Source organism: Arachis hypogaea, chromosome 19 (genome assembly GCF_003086295.3).
Source record: "Arachis hypogaea cultivar Tifrunner chromosome 19, arahy.Tifrunner.gnm2.J5K5, whole genome shotgun sequence".
In the NCBI taxonomy this organism is placed as follows: domain Eukaryota; kingdom Viridiplantae; phylum Streptophyta; class Magnoliopsida; order Fabales; family Fabaceae; genus Arachis; species Arachis hypogaea.
Genome location: NC_092054.1, coordinates 35,674,654 through 35,697,697, shown reverse-complemented (window position 1 = coordinate 35,697,697; position 23,044 = coordinate 35,674,654). Strand labels below are relative to the sequence as shown.

Here is a 23,044-nt window from a genome sequence, read left to right as displayed (position 1 = left end):
AATACCAATTCACTAGGACTCAACATAATCCTATCTGGGACAAACCAAACTTCAACATAAGCTTGATCTGACTAGGCAACATCCTAGACTCTCAATACACTAAGTGCTTACCCAACTTAGCAAGGGATACATCAGATACAAGATACAAAATAGAAATACAAACAAATAGAAATCTGAAATCAATTTTGGCTTTTCTCTCTAAGTTTTTCTCTTTGCCTTTTCTTTCTATTTGGCTTTTTCAAATGCCTCACATTTATGCCTTTTTCCACTCAAGAAAAAACAGAGAAAGATAAACATTGAAACAGAAAAATAAACCAGTAAACCATGAAGGAGATGATGATCACAACCTTAAAGCTATCAGATGAACAAACTTCAGAACTCTCTATGATTGTTCTTCATTTTGGCGGTATGTTTCTTTGATGTAGAAACACAGTCCAAAGCGTTGAACTCTCACAGGGAATGCTCTCAATGCAACTCAGATTCTGGTTCTCTCTCCTTGCCTTCAAACTGAAGAGTTCTTTTCTTTTTGTATGATTTTAGTTACCACACCTTGCTTCACATAGTTGACTTCTTCTTCTCACAAAATCAGAGCAGCAGTGACACAGACGAGAGATGGGACTATAGCAGAGATTTCAGATTTCATGCATTCATACCTTCCATCTTCTCTTTCATCCTTTTTCCAATATCTTCAAAGATCTGAACCATTTATTCTTGCTTTGGCTCCAAATTCCTTTCTTGACCGTTGATCCACAGTAGAATTCTATAACCTCTATTTTCTTTATTTTTTTAGAAATGGGTATGAGGGAGAAGGAAGCTTCAGCAAGCTACTTTAGGGTACCACAAATGGAAAGATTTTCTAATAATGCCTTAGATATGATTTTTTCTTCTTTCTTCTTTGTAGTTAAAACGTTTTTCTTCTAGGATGTGAACCCTAGCATATCCATCTTGTCATACGTGGGTGAGAGAAGAGAAAAAAGAGAACAAAGAGTTGGTTTAGTGGAGAAGCGATTAGTTCAGATGCAAATAGAGTTGCATTGCTTTAGTTAGCTACCAATTCAAATTAATTGAATAGACTTGGATCTCTTCTTGGGCTTGTTATGAATCATGGGCTTAATTCATCAGTTTGTGACCTGAAGCCCTTCTTGATTTCTCATGGAGCCAGCCACTTGTTTTATGAATATGGACAATTAATGGGCTTCTCTTTCTCCTTGTTGCTATATTTGAAATAACATAGATTTCTATGGTTGTATAAAAGTTTAATCCATACCAGCACATATTGCAAACTATTAAAAATAGTCTTGTATGGCAGTATGTAAGCAACAATTTACCAACACAACATAAAGTTCAAATGACTTAAAGTCAACCAAGTTCAGTTCACAAACACAAGTCAATTCACAAATACAAGAATAATCAAAACTAATATCCAATAATCTCAGTAAGCCATATGCTTTATCAAGCCTCATATATCTATTTTTCTTCCCCTTTTGTTATCAAGCTAGAAAAAATAAAACAAAAACAAAACCTGCAAAATAGTATGTTAGAGGCATGTAAAAAAAACTAAATGTTGCGTCTTGAATATTAAGTAAAAAAATTTGAAAGAGAAATAAAGATCATATTTCAATCAGCAACACCATAATTATGAAAAATAGTACTACCAGTACTAAAACAAGAAAAAAATTATAATGTACAAAGATCAATTCTTGGTAAAAACTTATTAGAATAAAAAAGAGAATTTCAGAAAACAAAAACAACCACATGTGTAATAAGATTCAAGCATGGTCCATGTCCTTTTCTACACTTCAAAATTCATATCACTAATATCTTATCCAACAAATATCTCTTTGACCTGTAAAACAAAACTATCAAACAAGACATTAGCACAATTAAAACAAAGAATCATAACTCAAAATGCCTAAATTTGTCCTTAATTTACAAAACCTATCTTCAGCCAGAGGTTTAGTAAATATATCAGTCAATTGTTCCTCTGATTTAACAAATTGAATACTTATATTTTATTTTTGAATATGTTACATAATTGAGTGAAATCTCACTTCAATGTGTTTTATTCTAGAATGCAAAATAGAATTTTTAGAAATATTAATGGCACTCATGTTATCACAAAACAAGGAAATATTATCAGCATTCAATTTATAATCAGTTAATTGTGTTTTCAACCACAACAATTGGGAACAACAAGAAGATGCAGCAATATATTCGGCTTCTGCAGTAGAGAAAGCCATTGTGGACTGCTTCTTACTTGACCATACATTTAATGAATTGCCCAGAAAATAGCATATACCATAAGTACTTTTCCTTTCCACTCTATCACCAGCAAAATCTGCATTACAGTATCCAACTACAGAAAATTCATCAGACCTAGAATACCATAAACCATAGTTAGATGTGCCATGTACATATCTAATGATTCTTTTTACTGCAGAAAGATGTGATTCTTTAGGTTGTGATTAGAATCTAGGACAAACCCCAACACTTTGCACAATATCAGGTCTAGAGGATGTAAGATACATGAGAGAACCTATCATACCTCTGTACCTAGTTTCATCAACATCTTTCTCAGTTTCATCCTTATCTAACTAAGAGTTTGGATGCGTGGGAGTGCCCATAGGTTTGGCATTCTCTATTCCAAAATTTTTAACTAATTCCTTGGTATACTTCTCTTGATGAATAAAAATACCATTTGAAGTTTGTTTAATTTGAAGTCCGAGAAAAAAGTTAAGTTGTCCCATCATACTCATGTCAAATTCACTAGTCATGAGTTTTCCAAAATCAGTGTAAAGGGACTCATCGACTGAACTAAATATTATGTCATCAACATAAATTTTAACTAGAATAAAAGAATCATTAGAATTCTTAATGAATAGAGTAGTGTCTGTGGTGCCTCTTTGAAAATCATTTTTCAAAAGGAAAGAACTAAGTCTTTCATACCAAGCTCTAGGAGCTTGCCTTAAACTATAAAGTGCTTTGGAAAGCTTGAAAACATGATTTAAAAATTCTTTATTTTCAAAACCAGGGGGCTGTGCCATATACACTTCTCTATCAAACACACCATTTAAGAATGCACATCCATTTGAAAAAGTTTAAAACCACAATGGGCAGCATAAGCAAGGAGAAGTCTTATAACTTCCATTCGGGCCATAGGAGCAAATGATTCATCACAATCTATCCCTTCCTCTTGATCATGTCCTTGTGCCACCAATCTAGCTTTATTCCTTGCTATGCTTCCATCCTCATTCAATTTGTTCTTGAAAATCTATTTAGTACCCATCACTTTCTTTTCAATTGGATCCGGTACAAGAGTCCACACTTGATTCTTCTCAAATTGCTGCAGATCTTCTTCCATGGCTTTGACCCAAGAAGGATCACCTAGAGCCTTTTTGACAGTTTGAGGTTCAATTTGAGAGAGAAGTGCCAAATTATTTTTTTTTTCAGAACTATTTTTGTTGAGGATCTTGTAGTGACACCTTGGGAGGGATCCCCAATGATGAATTCTTGAGGATAGTTCTTTAGAAATCTCCATTCACGAGGCCTTGATGATTTAGGAGTAGATTCAACTTGAGATGGTTTAGTTTGGTTGACATTCCCAAAAATTTCATCAGTTGCAGGAGATAAAATCAAATTGTCTTGTGTAGAATTGTTTGCATCGGCTGAGACAGGGGCAGATTGCACATATTCAAATTGGTCTTGATTAAGGGCTTCACTCATGTTATTTTTCACTTGATTTTCTGTATCACAATCTTCCAAAACACTTGGAATAGCATTATAATCACAAAATGTAACATGTATGGATTCTTCAATTATTATAGCATCTTGATGGTAGACTCTATAAGCTTTGCTAGTTGTGGAATAACCAACAAAAATATATTCATAGGCCTTTAGATCAAATTTTTCTAAATCATTTTTGGTATTTAAAACAAAGCACTTGGATCCAAAGATATGAAAATATTTTAGATTTGGTGGATTTCCTTTCCATAGTTTATAAGGAGTTTTCTTTAAAAACTTCCTAATGATGGTTCTATTTAAAATGTAACATGCCGTATTCATGGCTTTAACCCAAAGAAACCTAGGAACTTCACTTTCACATAACATGGCCCTTGCCATTTCTTGAAGACTTCGATTCCTTCTCTCAACAATACCATTTTGTTGTTGTGTTCTTAGACAAGAAAAATTATGTGAAATTTCAAGTTCATTACAAAAGGATTAAAAAAATTGATCTTCAAACTCTTTACCATGATCACTTCTAATAAAGGCAATCTTTAAATCTTTTTCATTTTGAATTCTTTTGCAAAATGCTTCAAAGGCTGAAAAAACATCCTTTTTATGTGCTAGAAAAAGAACCCAACCAAATCTTGTATAGTCATCCACAATCACTAAACCATAATGTTTACCACCCAAATTTTGAGTTCTTGTAGGACCAAAGAGATCAATATGTAGCAATTCAAGCGATCTTTTAGTAGAAATGTCTTCCGTTGGTTTAAAAGAGCTCTTTGTTTGTTTTCCCATTTGACATGCATCACAAGTGATGTCTTTGTGAAATCTAATTTTAGGAAGACCTTTTACTAAATCCCTTTTAACAAGCTTATTAATCTGAAACATGCTAGCATGGCCTAATCTTTTGTGCCATAGCCACTTTTCAGAATCTTTTGAGTGAAAGCAAGCTACATTTTGATTCTTTAATTCATCAAGAGTGAGTCCATACACATTATCACACCGTTTAGCTACAAATAACAATTCATTTGATTTTTCACACACAATTTGCCATTCTAATTTTTTAAAAATAACTAAATAACCAAGATCACACAATTGACTTATGCTAAAAAGATTGTGTTTCAATCCATCAACTAAGAAAACATTATCAATAAAGGTAGAAAGATTTTTACCCACTTTTCCAATTGCAATTATTTTTTCTTTACCATCATCCCCAAAGGTCACAAAGCCACCATCATAGTTGTTGAGACTGACAAAGAAGGTAGACTTCCCTGTCATGTGCCTAGAACATCCACTGTCCAAGTACCATAGGTCTTTCTTCCTCTTGGACACTAGGCAAATCTGCAATTATTTTTAAGTGGCCTTACGTATCCAAACAAGTTTAGGTCATTTGAAGTTAATCCATCTTAGTTGCCCAAGTTCATTAAAATTACCAACAATCTTATATGTTTTATTTCCCACAATTCTTTTGTCAATAAAACATTGAGGGGAAGAATGACCAATTTTATTGCAATTGGAGCAATAATTTTTAATTGCATGATGCTGAAAGTGATTAATATTATGATGCTGAAATTGATTTAAGGTATGGTGTTGAAAGTGATTAAAAATTTGAAATTTTCTGGTTTTTTAGTAAGGTGCATTTCTTTTGAAAAATTAATTTTTAGCAACTGCACTTGTTTTTGCAACATATCCCAAACCAGAATTATTTGAAACAGATTTGGTTCCTGAATATGAGGCACTTTTGTTAAAGTGTGGTTTTTCCAAAACAACCTCATTGTTAATGAAATAACCAAGACCAAAATTTTTGGACAATGATTTGGTCTTTGAAGATGATGCATTTTTATCAAAAAATGATTTTTCAAAACTAGCATCAGTTTTAGTTGAGTAACCCAAACCAGAAATTTCAAATGAGGGTTTTGTCTTTGAGTTTGATGCTTCGGTATTAGTAAATGATTTTTCAAAAACTGCATCATCCTCTGTCACATAACCCAAACCAGATATTTCAAATAATGGTCTTTGATTAGCAAGTAATTTGTCCAAGTTCCTGGAACTGTGTGCAAATTTTGCTAAATCATTATTCAACCCTTTAATCATTTCATTTAATCTTTCATTTTCTGCAATCAGTTCTTGTGAAGCGTCAACCGTGTGCTTTCCTTTAAATTTTTCAATTTCAGATTTTAAAAATCTATTTTCTTCAACAAGATCAAAAGCACATTCGGTCTCCTTCACTTTTTCTTTCAAAAACTCATTTTCATCTTTCAAAACATCATTTTCAGATTTGCATTTATTGTATTTCTTTAGCAATTTTTCAAAATGGTGAGTGAGATCATCAACAATAATATGTAATTCTTCAAGAGATAAGTCATAGTAATTTACCTCTTCTAGTTGAACATCACCAGCCATGAAATAGACTTGAGCTTCATATTCGGAGTCCTCATCCTCATCCGAATCATTCTCTAGATCTTCCCAAGATGCCATGAGCACTCTCTTCTTTTCTTTCTTTGCCTTGTCCTCTTTCTTGAGTTTTGGACAGTTAAACTTAAAGTGTCCTACCTCATTGCAGTGATGGCAAGTGACCTTGTTGAGATCCTTCTTTTGCTCCTTTGAACTTGATCCCTTGTACTTGCCTTTGCTCCTTATTAGCCTTCTTAATCTCCTAGCAAAAAAGACAAGTTCGTCATCTGAAAAATTGTCACTTGAATCACTCTCCCTAGATTCAACTTTTGATTTTAGGGCCACTCCTTTTTTCTTTGTGTCTTGGCTGGTGTGTGTGGCTTCATATGCTAAGAATTTTCCTCTCAACTCATCATAGGTTAAAGGACTTAGGTTGTTGCTCTCAGTTAGGATAGTGGATTTTGTTTCCCATTCTTTTGTAAGGCTTCTAAGGACTTTTCTCACTAGAGTTTGTTCCGTGTGTGTCAAGCCCATAGCATCAAGGCTGTTGATGATGATTGAGAATCTCTCAAACATCTCATCAATGCTTTCTCCATCCTTCATGGTGAACATCTCATATTCTTTTTGCAGCATATCAATCCTTGTTTCTTTGACTTGTTTGGTGCCCTCATGTGTAATTTGGAGTTTCTCCCAAATTTCTTTTGCCGTCTTGCATCTAGATACCTTTCGGTATTCCTCAAAGCTGATAGCACAGTGTAGCAAGTTTATTGCTTTGGCATTCAGCTCCACCTTCTTTTTGTCATCATCATTCTATTCGGCTTCCTCCTTTGGAGTCACTACTCCATCAACACTTGTCTTAGTAGGGATTTTAGGACCATTTACCACTATCTTCCATATATTATAGTCAATTAATTGAATGAAGATCCGCATCCTTTCTTTCCAGTAAGCATAGTTATTCCCATTGAAGAAGGGAGGCATGTTATTTGACTGGCCCTCTGTTAGAGTGTAGGCCACAGTGGTTGCACCCATGTTGTTTGCCATTAGAATTTTCCTCCAAGTTGTGAAGCTTAATTCTTAAGACCTAGCTCTTGATACCAATTGAAGGTTCTTGATGGCTTAGAGAAGGGGGGTTGAATCTACGGCCTTCTTTTAAGTTGATTGATTAACCCTTAAAACTTGGAAATGAAAATTTGCTTCTGTTTGTCTGCGTGATGGATTATGCAGGACACAATTTAGTTTTGTCTTATAAATTGCAAAGAGACAAAATAGTGCAGAGAAGAAGAAAATGGCACCAGCATATATCCTGGTTCAGTTGCTCTGTGCAATGCAACCTATATCCACTCTCCACTACAACGTTGGTGGAATTTTCACTATACTTTCAAGTATTATAAACACCAATTCCCTAGGACTCAACATAATCCTATCTGGGACAAACCAAACTTCAACATAAGCTTGATTTGGCTAGGCAACATCTTAGACTCTCAATACACTAAGTGCTTACCCAACTTAGCAAGGGATACATCAGATACAAGATGCAAAATAGAAATACAAACAAATAGAAATCTGAAATCAATTTTGGCTTTTCTCTCTAAGTTTTTCTCTTTGCCTTTTCTCTCTATTTGGCTTTTTCAAATGCCTCATATTTATGCTCTTTCCACTCAAGAAAAACAGAGAAATATAAACATTTAAACAGAATAATAAACCAGTAACCCATGAAGGAGATGATGATCACAACCTTAAAGCTATCAGATGAACCAACTTCAGAACTCTCTATGATTGTTCTTCATTTTGGCGGTATGTTTCTTTGATGTAGAAACACAGTCCAAAGCGTTGAACTCTCACAGGGAATACTCTCAATGTAACTCAGATTCTGGTTCTCTCTCCTTGCCTTCAAAATGAAGAGTTCTTTTCTTTTTGAATGATTTCAGTTACCACACCATGCTTGACACAGTTGACTTCTTCTTCTCACAAAATCAGAGCAGCAGCGACACAGACGAGAGATGGGACTGTAGCAGAGATTTCATATTTCATGCATTCATACCTTCCATATTCTCTTTCATCTTTTTTCTAATATCTTCAAATATCTGAACCATTTATTCTTGCTTTGGCTCTAAATTCCTTTCTTGACCGTTGATCCACAGTAGAATTCCATAACCTCTATTTTCTTTATTTTTTCAGAAATGGGTATGAGAGAGAAGGAAGCTTTAGCAAACTACTTTCGGGTACCACAAATGAAAATATTTTCTGATAATGCCTTAGATCTGATTTCTTCTTCTTTCTTCTTTATAGTTAACACCTTTTTCTTCTAGGATGTGAACCCTAGTATAGCCATCTTGTCATACGTGGGTGAGAGAAGAGAAGAAAGAGAACAAAGAGTTGGTTTAGTGGAGAAGGGATTAGTTCAGATGCAAATAGAGTTGCATTGCTTTAGTTAGCTACCAATTCAAATTGATTGAATGGACTTGGATCTCTTCTTGGGCTTGTGATGAATCATGGGCTTGATTCATCAGTTTGTGACCTGAAGCCCTCCTTGATTTCTCATGGGGCCAGCCATTTGTTTTATGGATATGGATAATTAGTGGGCTTCTCTTTCTCCTTGTTGCTATGTCTGAAACAAGATAGATTTCTATCTTAACAAAGCTTTTCTTTGTTTCATTGGTTTGGGCTGCTGCACAATTATTTTGGGCTTGTATCACTAGCTGAAATAATTAAATCCAATTGGATATTGAACCCAATAAATCAATGTTTGCCATCATCATTAAGTTAATTATATTCTTAACTCAACAGCAATTTTTTCAAGTATTGTTAGAAAAATGAGAATTTTTCATCCTTCAAATTTGGTAATTTTAGGTCAATTTTTTCTAAAAAAATTATTGTGAATGACTAAATTATTTTGAAAAATAAAAAAATTTAGAGATAAAATTTTACTGAATTGACTCTAAATTTTACTAAATTGACTCCAACAAAAGCAACAAACACAACGAGCGCATAAATCACACACTTCTTCTCTTCTTCGCGTATTTCCTTCTCATCGTCCTTCGTCTAAGAAGAGGTCGAGCCAGAATTGGGGGGAGGAGTGAAGCTGTCACCGGACTTCTTGGTCTCTAGTAGCTTAGCCTGGCAAGCAGCTTCATTTTTCTTAGCCTGCTTGAGTTTTTTATAAGCGTCCAAGCTGTTGACCATTTTATCTAAAAAAAAAAGACTTAGCATGTACAAGTAGTGTATATAGAAAGCTATCTACAAAATAAAACTATCTATTTAACTAGATCCACACATAATTTGGTTTGGCTATCAAAATTTTTTTGGTGTTGAGATTAGGAGCTCGATCCCAATACTCTTGAAACAAAGTCACGATCAATTGTTCATTCTTGTCAAGTTCCTCGAAGTTGTATTTTTTATGACCACTGACTCTTCCGTCCAATGCAGGTAGAATATATATTGGGATTTTTTATTCAAATAGAAAGGTCGGACACCTTCAATAGGTCAAATTTTGAAGTAGTAATTTTTAAAGTCATGAAAAAACTCTTCAAAAATAGAGAACACTTTCCTACCTTGAATCACTCAAAAAGAGGTCCATTATTATTTTTTTGAATTAAAAGGTTTTGTTTGAAACAGGCAAAAGAAAATCTTAAGGGATAAGAGAAGGTCAAGCACCCGACTAACCATCTAGTAGATTTCCATAAACTCCTATGAATTTGGATGAAATTGGGTAGGAGCAACTCGGGAAGTCAACAACACATCTTGTTCAAAATTGAAAAATGGGATTTTCATGCTTAATCTAAGAAACAGACACTCATACATGAATAAAAAGCATGGTTTTGACTTGTTGAATCAGGCGTAACAGATTCTCTCTTGAAGATCAGGGGATATTAGAACATACTTCTCATCATCTTCTTGAATTTTAGAGATAAGGTGCTTAAGCTAAAAATTTTCTAAGATTTTCATATCCATTACAGACATAGTTGCTAATACTGTGTTGTCTACCCAATCTAACTCGGCAAAAATATTAGAAGGCATAATTTAAACTATTGAAGATACATACAGATCGTACACCTATCAAAGAAAATAACTAGCCATGTAAAATACTACAAGTCAGACAACATGACACACTAAAGGTCAGATTATTTTCAATAATCACATTCAAGTAACTTTTGGATTTCTAATAGAAACAGAGGCCATAAACATGGCCAACGATCATAGAATCTCCAGCAGTGTCATCTTCATTGGTAATGATAGCACCACTTGGGAGCAAGGTAAGCCCCGAAATCATGTGCATTGGTAATTTAACCTTGTTTTAAATTCTATGCATAGTTACCAAGAAAACTGAAAAGGCGCGCCAGCAGTTACTAAATGCAAAATGTCACATTAATCAAAATCACGTCAAGTCAACCAACCTCCTCAATTAAAATCATGTTGTGAAACCGACCTATAGAATGATCAGATTCGAGTACTAAACTGTACGACTTGTTTAGAATACAAATGCCATCATGATTTACCTACCTAATTGCTCGAGTCCGACTTACGTAAAGTCGACTTCGAGCAGGAGCACTGTTCATACCCTAACCCAGTATTGAAGCTAAGCCCAAAGTGAACAAACATAGTATATAAAAGAGAAAGGTCCAAGAGATCCTTTCTTATCCACCGATCTGAGCAAGGAGCGGGTCTCTCGATCCACACACTCGACCCAACTTGTGCAGCAATAAAATCTCAACTACACTGACCTGTATCCCTACAAACTCGCCCACTATTTCAAATATGGGATCTCAATAGCCCCTAAATACAAGGAAAATAATCACCCATTATTATAGGTGGAAAAGTTACAAAGTGATAGTCAGACCATCACTCTAATTGTATAAATACCCCCATCACACACAGGTATTTCATGAACCCAATTCACAAAAAACCTGCTTAAACCCTTAATAACTTAGGCATCAGAGTCCTTTGCAAGTATCACCCACCAACCTCACTCAAAGACTTCGGACGGCTTCGCTTAGTTGGAAAAGACATCCAAACATTCATTATAAGGAATATGAAACTCACATTCAAACCCAATTTACTTCAGTTTCAGGTAAACCTCGAAACAATATGTATTAAGAATTTAATTTTATACCACTATTATTGTAAAAAAATTACACAAATAATTAATTTGTATTATTACATTAACAAAATAATTAATTTATTAAATTTATTATTTAAAATATTATTTAAATGTATGAATATGATTAAATAGTTATATAAACTTGTTTACATTATCAGTATCAAAATTAAATTAGTTTATTAAGTTTAAATATGCTAGTATCTAAAGTATTTAGAGAAATGCAAATAAGTATTTTTTTAAGAGTAAATCACACAAATAAATAATTTAGCTTCTAATATTACATAAAATGTCGGATAATTTACCAAAATAAAATATTTGAGCTTCAATATTACTGAAATATAACTTTTGCAAAATGGATACTAAAATATAACTTTCTAGTAATCTATGTAAACCGCGAGAGGGATCCTACAGATTCAAAGTATACATAAACCGCTGCACCCCTCCAGCGGTTTACGTTGAAACAAAATTAGGCCAGAAACCGCGGTAGGGGTCTCGCGGTTTCTGTGGAGGATGCAAATAGGCATAAACTGCGACAGGGATCCAGCGGTTTATGCCTGCACCTACTTTGCCTATAAATACCCACCAAGGGGAAGTGGTGCAATGGTAGAGAGTCATTTTCACATCTTCACAAATGAGTGAGGAGAGTTTTTTGGTCCTAGTCCACTGCTCTGGAAAAATTAAAAAAAAAAAAAATCAAAAGGCACGGTGTTAAGTTTACTGACAAAGAATTGGTTAGTATTTTTATCCGTTCGACAAATACTTTGTTAGAACTAAAGACGAGCATATTGCAAAAGGTAGGGTTGTGTGGGTCCAAGTGGGTAAGGAAGGTGTTCTACAAGATTCCGATTGCAGTTGTGTCTACTGGTGTGCAGTATAAAACATTTGTGATAGGGTCGAACGAAGATATGCAGGTTTTATTTTATTGTCGGCGCAGTTTTTTGGAGGTGAGAATACACGAGCTGTATGCCAAGTTGGAAGATGGTGTCGACAGTTCTGGTGCATCAGCACCGAATCCTCAGTCGATGATGGTGGGGGGTGCCTCAACTTCGATGCCTGTCGTTGCAGCTGGTGGTCTTTTGGTTGAACCTCTATCTGTTCCACCAATGGCAGCTAGGTCACCTGGTTTGATTCCTGCTCTTTTTGGTGAGGGTAAGTCGGATCATGTTTAGAATGTGATGCGAGAGGATGATCTGGACGATGAGCCAGATCACATATTGGGGGACAGTGAGGAGGATACTCCCAGGACCCCACCAGCATGTCAGGGGCCATCCAGTTCTGGGTCAGGCTAACAACCGCCACATTTCTCGACAGTGAACTTGGAAGCAATCGGCTAGCAACCGAACATAGATCCCACCTTTGGAGGCCAGGGATTACACGAGGGAAATCCTTCTGGAGAATTTCAGATTGTCCAATCTTTCCAGACTAAGGAGGAAGCTGTGTTGAGTGTTAAGGATTATAGCATCCGTCGTGGAGTTCAGTATCGGGTGATGGAGTCAGATCATCTGAAGTTTCATGGGAGATGCAATGAGTTTGGGAACGGCTGCACGTGGTTGATTCGCATCACACTTCGGCAGCGTAAGGTTAATTGGGAGGTTAGAAGGTACAGCGGACCTCACACTTGCTTGGCCACTTCGATTTCGAGCGACCACCGACAGCTCGATCACCACGTCATTTGTGCGAGGATCTTTTCGTTGGTTAGGGCGGATGCAGCGGTTACGATAAAGGTGTTGCAAGAAGCTACTGAGGCAACCTATGGATTCAGGCTTAGTTATAGAAAGGTGTGGATGGCAAAACAGAAGGCAGTTGCACAAATATATGGGGATTGGAAAGAGTCATACGCCGAGTTGCCACGTTGGATCCTAGGGGTACAAGCCACGATGGAAGGAACTGTGGCATTGTTGAATACTTCTCCGGTGCGTGTTGGTGATCACGTTGATGAGTCTACGAGGTACTTTCATCGTATTTTCTGGACATTCCCTCCATGCATTGAGGCATTTAGGCATTGCAAGCCACTAGTTAGCATTGACGGGACTCATCTGTATGGGAAGTATGGCAGGAATTTGCTCCTGGCAATCGTGCAATATGGAAACTCGAATATCTTGCCCGTTGCCTTTGCACTTATGGCAGGGGAGAATGCGGAGTCTTGGGCTTTTTTCTTATCCCACTTGCGTTAACATGTGACCCCACAAGAAGGCATTCTGGTGATTTCTAACAGGCACAATGGCATTAAAGCTGCACTGGAGGCAACTGACAGTGCATGGCTACCGCCTCATGCATATCGAGTGTATTTCATTCAACACGTTGCCACTAACTTTGCCCTCAGTTTCAAGGATCAGGATGCGCGGCGGCTACTAGTGAATGCAGCATACGCCAAGACTGAGGCAGAGTTTGACTATTAGTTTGATATTATGAGGACTGAGAATCCGGCCATGTGTGATTGGGCCAACCGATTGGAGTATGATAAGTGGACCAACACTAGGATGGAGGTAGACGGTTTGGCCACATGACGACAAATATATCTGAGTGTGTAAATTCTGTATTAAAGGGGAAACAGAATCTGCCGATCACTGCACTAGTGAAGTCCACATATGGGAGGCTGGCAGAGCTTTTTGTCATCCTAGGATAGACTACAGAGGCGCAGTTAGGATCTGGCCAACAGTTTTGCCAGGCACTGGTAAAGGCGATAGAGCGCAACTTGAGAGACTCGAGGTGCTTCACTGTTACTTTGTTTGACAGACATCAGTCTGAGTATACTGTGGCTGAGACGACTCCTACCGACCCTCTCCAGATATGGTATGATCCTGTCATGCAGAGGCATGTTCTGTTGCCTCCAGACACTATAAATACACCTACTTGGACGTAGAATGTGAGAGACATGAACAAAATCAGTTTAAATTCCATCACTGATAATTTTAACCCATAGATACTAAACAAGTTTAACCCGAAATAGATACTAAACTTATCATTTTAAATACAAATAAATAAAGATTAAATATAACACTCAAATCTTTAGATTAAAATAAACAAAAACTAAACTTATGATTTCACAATTTAAATCTTAAATTTAGAAAGCCAAACTACAAAACTTATAATCTTAAAATTTAGGAATGGAAAATACAATCATTAGGTTCAACGTACAAAATTTAAATATTATATTTTAAAAACCCTAACAACTAAAACTATAACACTTGAATTTAAACTTATATGTTTAAAAGTTAGAATTTTAAAACTTACATTTGATCCTATTTATAAATTTGACATTGTAACTTTGAAATCCTAAACTGGCCAATCCTAAATTATGTGTTCTAACTACCAAACCCAAACACTACATTTAATGATATATGAAATATAACAAATAAAAAACTACAAACTTACCTCTTCGTCGATGTTGCCGGCTATGTGCGCAACGCCGTTGGGCTGGTAAAAACTATGTTCGTCCGCCATGGTCCCGGCCCCAGAAAAGTGGTTCTCCCCACCAAATTTTCCTCTTCCCTTCTCTCTAAAAAACGTCCCTTTCACTCTCTAACAATTTCAATTTACGCTCAAAATGAATAATCCGCGACTCCCTTTCGCGTATTTACGGTAGAGCATAAACCACTGGACCCCTTCGCGGTTTATGCATGTTTCATCTTTACACAGAAACCGTGGGACCCCTACCGTGATTTCTGGCCATTTTTCCTCTCAACATAAACCGCGAGACCCGGCCCCTACCGCGGTTTATGTATACTTTGAATCCATGGGATGCCTCTCGCAGTTTACATAGATTACTAGAAAGTAGTATTTTGGTTTCCACTTTACAAAAGTTGTATTTCGATAAAATTGAAGCTCAAATATTTTATTTTAGTAAATTGTCCTAAAATGTCCTAATTAAAATTCGATTATATTTTTATTTTTTTTATACGTAAATCGTTACAAAATACTGAAATTTGTAAATCATATAGCCTCAAACAATTAAATAAGGTATAATTTTGGAGTGCAATTATTGTAAAAAAATTAACATAAAAAACAATATTGCATTTATATTGTATTATATTTATATGCAATCGTTTTTTATATGTACTTAGTAAATTTGGTCAATAATGTTTTAACTTCAATTCTTACGGATATTTTTGATAAATTATACAAAATACCTAAAGACAACAAACTTGACCAGACAAAAAACTACCACATTTCTAAATATATATCAATGTTTCATTGATTTTATTTTTACAAATCAAACATGATAATAATATATATTTGATAACATTATTCCTAAGAAACATATTCTTAATAATAATATTACTAGATATTTCATGAAAATTATAAAATGAATGGTGATTAATCTTTTATTTTATTACTTTACCAACTTTTTCGATCTAAATTCTAAGGTTTTAGGCTTCCTAACGAATCAAGCTATTGAGAAGTTGGACTATTAATATGCGTAATTGCGTGAAATATTGAAGTTCCACATAATTTAAGTATGAAAAAATTAAAGAAAATCTCAATAATCTAGAATCAAGTTTAACACTCTACATGTCAAATTCTTAGAGTCTGTTTGAAAAATTTCAAAAGCTACTTTTTTAGACTTTTGACTTATGAAAAGTCACACTAATAGTATTTGGTATATTTTTTTAAATATGTTTTTAACTTTTTGAAAAGTTGTTTAAGAGCTTTTGAAAAAGTAAAAAAATTTGACTTCTCTGATTCTCAAAAGCTATTTTATCGCTCCTATTTAAATACAATTTTAAGATGAGTATTTCTATGATAACTTTCCAAACACAAAATAACGCATTTATAATATAAGTCCTTATGTTTTAAGCTCTTTTTTTAAAAGAACTTAATTAAGTTGTTTACCCATACCGACCCTTAATCTAATCCTAAAATCATGATCTCATTTATAAAATATCAACAAAAAAATTAATGTTAATAAAGTCGCCAGATCTGAGCATAGAAAGAAATGGCATAGTTACACAGAAGCCATGTATCATGTATGCCAATTACTGTGAGGGAACATTTCCTGTAAATATTTACAAAAGACCCTAATTGTTGCATGCAAAAGGAAAATATAGACAATGGGAAGTTCAAGATCAATGCTTCTTGTTCTGAATCTAAGTCTGTTCAACTCTTGATGAATTCTTCTTGGATTTCTTGTTGGTTTCAGAATGAGACACCTTGAAGGCAGTTAGAAACATTTATCATTAGCCACATACAAACGAGGGTATTCTTACAAAAGGAAAACTTTTACAAAAGCCAATGTTATACAAGAAAATGTCATAATAATTGGAAAAGAGAATATGCAATTGAGAAAGGTGGTATTATTTACTCACTATATGGGACTTCCACTCAAATTTACCATTTCCTTGACCAGAAAGATGGTGGAAAATATGAACAAGCACAACAGCATCCAGGGCAGCATATTCTAGCTGCACATATAAAACCGTATTAGATTATTAAATAAATGACTCCATTTAAACTTCAAACAGATTATAGAACTTTAAACAGAAGATGCATCGTGTTATTTGTACACTAAAATGTGGGTGCTTATTGACACCAAAGTTAAATGCAAGGTTGGAAAATAAGAGTTTTAACTTTAAGTGTTGATTTCCTTCGTAATATGTGATAAAATTTGTTTCTCCTTCCCAATGACGTTTAAAGAAAAAAAAGAAAGGAAAAATTGAGCAGTTTAAAGTAACTTTAAACTTAGTTGCATTCATTATTTCGGAAAATTAAATAGCTATGGCATTAATTAAGTGAAGACTATTTTCATAATTTCCTTTATTCTCTTCCTTGAGTAGAAAGTATCTTCCTATTTCAGTTTTCATATAACAACTATATCTTTGATATAGTGAGGTACATAAAAGCCCTTTTCATATTATAAAATTTAAATTCTTCCTCTTTGAATTATAGTAACAAGTTATTACCCCACTCAAATAAGTTCTTTTTGCTTTATCAGTTACAATTAAATTTGGGTTAATGACTATTTTAGCATATCGGTCCCATGCTAAAAGTTGTGTGTTGATAATTCTTTATCCTATTGTCTTATGCAACTTCGTATATATTATGTGTTCTGTAGATTATAATGTGTCTAATTCAGTGGTAAACATTTGAGCTTAAGCATCTATTTTTATTCCAAATCCTTTTATAACTAGAGACAGATGCCAAACTCATTAATTTCATAAAGCTCTAACTCTTTTTTTCAGTTCAAAGTTCAAACGTATTTTCAAAATGTTAATTTAGGAATCGACACATGTTCTATGAAGGCACTGTTTTGCATCTAAAATTTTTACAGCTTTTAGTTTGTTATACTATGCTTTTTATTTGTTATTCTGTCTACTTTTGTGCTTGAGACATAAAACAATTTGATTTCGACAAACTTTATAGGCTCGTGTGTGCAACATACATGCTTTGTGCTAGTAATCTTGTTAAACATCCTCCTAAATACTAGTAAATGAATGAAAAAAAAAATAGATACAATCAATGTCTTGAAAGAACTTCTCCATTTAATAATGATTGATGTAGGAAGATGTTTAGGAGAATTAATCAAGAGGATAAATAATTGTAATATGTTAACGAGTGTTCTTAAAGCACATGTTAAGTAGATAAAAATAGTAACCAAACCCTAAATAATTTCTCATCCATAAATGATAAAGTGAGTTTTAGCTCAATATTCGAGGAGTTTGGTGTTCAAAAAATATTTTTCCAAATTAAAAGGACTGACTTCAGACATGATTCATAACAGGGCGCAACGAAGATGAAAGGCTTTAAATGAATAACAAAGAGGAACGGAGAAATTAGCATTACTTGATTTGGAGTTAAAGGTCTTTGCTCCCAGTTGCTGTTTCGTCTTGTCTTGTTTAGACTAGCTCCCAGTATTTTCTGATATAAAAGATACAAGCTGTGTCAAAATAAGCCATGACAAAAAGAATCGAGTGTTTCAAAGATTACCCCCCACAAGTGTTAAGTGCATAAAAGAAAGACCTGAGACACCAAAAGGGCATTCACATGTACAGTACCTCCGTTAACCTGGCCAAACCACCCCGAGGTTCTTTAAAAATATTCTGAATGTCCAATAACAGTTCGTAGTTCTTGAAGCATTTCAATTCTGGATATGACTGAGCAAGTTGCCTTGTATCACATTGGAAATTATACCCTGAAAAACATAAGCCACGGAGGAGTAATGGACTAATGGTTACCAGTAAAGACATTCAAAGCAGCATAAGCGTTTGAGCCACTATGAAGCATAACATGACCATACTAGCTATTGATAGCCGCTTGCTCATTCAAGTTAAAATAATAATGGCACAAAAAATTAGCGTTAAATGTTCACCAAAAGTATTTTTTGGTTGATACATTCACAAGACTAATGAATTTTAACATTTTCTTACCAAGTTTTAGAATTCTAGGTGACATCAAAATGTGTGTTAGACAATCGTCTAAAGTGTCAGGCACCTCGCTATGTAACTTTATCAGATCAAAGATGAAAGCCTTCTTTTCAGATGCAATTTGCATGATTGAGACCTGAAAAAAGAGAATTGATGGAGAAAGGAAAACAGGATAATCAAGAGTTTCACCTTTGAGACTTGGAAGGCTAGAGATCCTAACAACTAATTTCATATGATTCAAATAAATGGGGGAAAACGGAAAATGCATGGAGAAACACTAATCCATCAGAAAGATCAATTTAATTTACCTTATTTGGCTTGCTGCCTTTTACATAATTAGGTTTCCATTCACAATCAAGACCGACAACTTTAAAACCATCTATATGACTTGTTGCATCAAGCAAACCTTCAACTTCATCAACCCAAATGATGTCTTCAACTAGTAGTTCATCAAGATGCAAATAACGCCCTTCTTGTATAGTTGTTTCAGGTACTAAAAGACAAAAGATATAGCGTTTGTCATCTGAGGATAACATTGCAGATATTTGACATTCTACATAACAATCATGTAAATTAAACAAAATAGCAATAACATCAACCATGAGCTGATAACAAAAGCTCCAGCATGTGCAGAACAATCCACAAAGGTAGGTGTGTCAAACAGGTCGGCACAGCCTAATTAACAATAAAAAATGGGCTGCACTTACTCCATAGCTGGCTAAACAGGTTAGCAATACTGCAGCCCAAACAGTTTAACTCTATACCACCGATCAAATTGTTCCTTCCAAGACTGAGGAATAAAATGGAAGTCCCTTTTTTACACCTCTTTTTTAACAAGTTTTTTCAAGCTCCAAGCTCAGAATTGAAATGGCTTACGTTTGATATCCAAAAACCTGTCAAGGGAGTATCGTTGGCATAATTCATCAACTTTCTCTGTGTAACCAGCTTCCATTGCCAAATAAACCTTGAAAAGATAAATGCTAACCATTACAACACAATCTTTCAAGAACTCACTGGGCCAATAACGGCTAAGAATATGTCAAGAAAGAACTAAGATATTGCAATGGAAAATTAGTAAATAATATCTATACGCTCCACAACTATTTTAGCATAAAACTGTAATAATTTTCAATTATGCATTTGATGCAATAATAATACTTCCTTCAAGCAAAGTTACTTGGTCACTTCCAGGCTTCATAGCCTCGTGAGCACCTCACACTGTTCAAGTCAACTCAATCAGACATCAACATCAGGAACAGAAATCATCAACCTCTGTGTCCTCACTCCAGTTTCAAGATATTCAACATATTTTGTTCATTATATCCACTATTCCACCATAATCAATTCAAATAGTTTCCGTGTTGGGTAGCACGAAGATGAAATCGAGGCACATATGTACTGATATACATGTAAGCTGTAGAACTGGTAAAAAATAAACTTAAAAAAATGAAATTCATATTTTGGCTAAGTAAGACACACAAGGACGTTGTCCAACCAGGATTGCTGATAAGCACCATGCAACTAATGGAGAATAAGAAATAGGTTCTCTAAGAGCCCATAGACAAGAAAATCAAAATAGGAAGCAATAAAAATTCGAGTTTACGTTTGCAGTAACAAAATGTTGACACCATGTAGTACAAGAAGACTGACAATGAGATAGTTTAAAACAAAAGTAAAGCTTTACTCTATGCACAATCTCCAGCTGTATATACTTGTTTAAGTATGCACGTAGAATGACAGTCATTGTGCAAAAGATAACGATAATTACTCACCAAATATTCCATAAGCTGTCTATCATTATTTATTCTTGCCTCAGCAACATCCCAACATCCTTTCTCAGCTAGGTTCTTTAGCGAGCTACAAATCAATGCGGTAATCTTATAAATGAAAATAAAAAAAAGGAAAAGGGGAGGTGGAATTGTATCTATTATGATTTCAACAAATCAGACAGCCGCTGAGGTAAAATACACTAACCTTTCCTTACACCTTTTGTATACATCCGGGAAATCCTGCTTTAAATTATTTTTCTTGATAATCTCATATGCATCCTTTAGCATGTTCTTCTCAACGAACTCCTCAATAAGGGTGCATAGCATTGGCTTCCCCATATACGTCGCCCACTTCTCTGCTGCTTTGTATTGTTTGCTCTTTATCATATCTAGGAGAAATGACTGGCCATAATGACTGATAGAGAAATGCTCCATTAAAGCGACAGCTATTACATACTGCTGGGATTCTAGTAGTTCAACAATATACCGCTCAACAAATTCTTTTGCCGTACCACAACTTACACCATCATTTTCTTTAATTGGGCACATTGCTTTCTCAAAATTTGATAATTTTACATCAAAAGTCTCCAATAGTTTCATGACAATCTTTTCATCATGAAAGATCTGGCCCCTAATAATATCAACAATTAGATGGGCAGCCAAATCTTTCACTTCCAAGGAGTCCTCCAAAGTATTTGATCTTTTCAAAAAGCGGCGGAAAGCAGATATAATTAAATGGGTAAATCCATGACTATCATCTTCAAATAGAGGAGCCAAGTATAGGCATTGAACAGTAAAAGTTGCTGGTCCAGGCTTTGGATCATTTTGGAGCACAAGACATACTTGATACTGAAGTGCTCGGAACTTTGCTGTCGCCTTACATGTTCCTATGCAATTTCATTAGAATTGAAACAAAGTTGAAGTGTAAGTAAAACAATGTATGTTGATGAGACAGAACCACATGAAATCAAATGAATAATCAAATGCAACTGCAACAAAGATGTTTGCTAACTTGTTATTATTATAAAGAAATTCTCCTACTTATTTAAAAGTAGCCAACAAACTTTATCAACACCTCCTATATCTGAAATTATAAAATATTGGATTCAGACAAATGTTCAGTTACAGCACTTCAAAACAATCACCTTCCTGTTCTTGTGCACCCTTGTTTATGACTTTCAGAAACTTTATGATCTAATGTGAACACTTTAAACACATGGGCAATGACAGATTAAAAAAGCCATCATACATGTAAAGTCAAAAGAAAAACTGGATAATTGCATATCACAACATTCCCCTGCCCCACGACTAACCACAAAAAAAAAAAAAAAAAAAAACTAACTATTCGACCCTATATAAAAAAAAATGAAATGATATCTTCTCATTCTACCACTCAGCATAACCTTCCTATGAGAAGTGGAAGAATGAGAGCTTGGATAATTAATCTTTGGACATGACAGAAAGAGTATCACTAAAAATCCTATGATGGCCTATGATGGATATTTGCAGCACAAAAGGGAAACGTTAGACGTGGGGATACTCGAGACATGCCTCAAGTACTAGGGTTCAGACGGGTTGAACATGTTTACCGTACAAACATAGGAAAATAAATGCCAATCAGTCTAGCTAAGTATATGAGAGAAACAAATTATCAAGGTTAATTGAAGCATTTCAGCAAACAGGTAGCAGTCATCATCTGAAAGTCCCTGTAATACCACTTGGCAGTTGGCACACAAGTAAAATTGCATAGAGAAGGTACGCATACCATAAAAATAACATTCTTTCAGCAGATATAGAAATACTGCCGGCGATACATGCTTTAAATCATAGAAAGCATGGGTACATAAGGTCCCCATTCCAATGGCATTGTCTATTTTTGTTCCCATCTTGACTACAGTCTTCTCCAAATCCTCCCAGTCAAGAACTGTAATCAAAGCAACAATGTGTTAGATAACCCCTTAAAAGATTCTAAATTAAACTCAGTCAGAGAAAGTCATTGAACTTTGATAATGGTTATCAGTGATAACCAACATTAAACTATTTTTCAATTTTATATAGAAAAGAAAAATAGAGCCTGTTGTAGAAACAGGTAAAACTTGCAGCATTGTTACTCTTGGAACGTAAAAGTTTAAGAATGCGTTGTACACTTGATTCAAACAGAGATCACAATGCAGATTCTCACTCTGATCATGATAATCACAGTTTTATGAACCAAAATTCGGAGGTTAAACCGCGTTGGATACTTATATTATTCACATTAAACTAAGAATTTTCTTCAGGCAAAATGCTCTTACACTGATTAGCGATCAAGGACACCAACACATGAATTCATTAGATTACGTTGATTTTGATAAACACCATGCTCCAAACCTCTTTGGAGACAAGTTTATACCCCTAAAATAGTTTAAAAAGAAAGAAACAAAGAAGGAGGTTCTGTAGAATTATCTCCCCTTCCCCTCCCCTCTCTAATTTTTTATTATCTTTTTAAATATGACCAGTAATAATAAAACAGTCCATGCAAAATAAGAAAGAGACTTACGAGAGAAAAAAAAAACAAGAGAATGGAAGAAGCGAAAGGAAACTTACGCAGTGGAAAATAGCGGAACCAAATTTTGATAGAAAAAGATCCGGAGTTAGTAAATGGTATCAATCTCTCTCTCACTGACTTGGCCAACACCCACCCCCCACGCATGAAT

The 23,044-nt window shown here is 34.9% G+C and overlaps 1 protein-coding gene across 3 annotated transcripts; it reads right to left on the bottom strand.

Annotated features, from left to right (window-relative positions):
* Positions 1-16,069: 16,069 nt before the first annotated feature.
* LOC112777291 (uncharacterized) lies at positions 16,070-23,044 on the bottom strand. 3 transcript variants are annotated; one of them, XM_025821628.2, is made up of 11 exons: positions 22,935-23,044; positions 22,114-22,272; positions 20,554-21,235; positions 20,352-20,436; positions 19,456-19,543; positions 18,888-19,072; positions 18,583-18,715; positions 18,211-18,347; positions 17,999-18,073; positions 16,525-16,620; positions 16,070-16,368 (listed from the first exon to the last, which is right to left on the bottom strand). In XM_025821628.2, exons 1-11 carry the CDS (start codon positions 23,038-23,040, stop codon positions 16,306-16,308), a joined length of 1,809 nt encoding a protein of 602 aa, XP_025677413.2. In that variant the 5' UTR covers positions 23,041-23,044; the 3' UTR covers positions 16,070-16,305. The 3 variants fall into 3 exon arrangements, with proteins under 3 accessions (XP_025677413.2, XP_025677415.1, XP_025677414.1); XM_025821630.2 differs by lacking the exon at positions 22,935-23,044 and adding an exon at positions 22,888-22,928; XM_025821629.3 differs by lacking the exon at positions 22,935-23,044 and adding an exon at positions 22,643-22,782.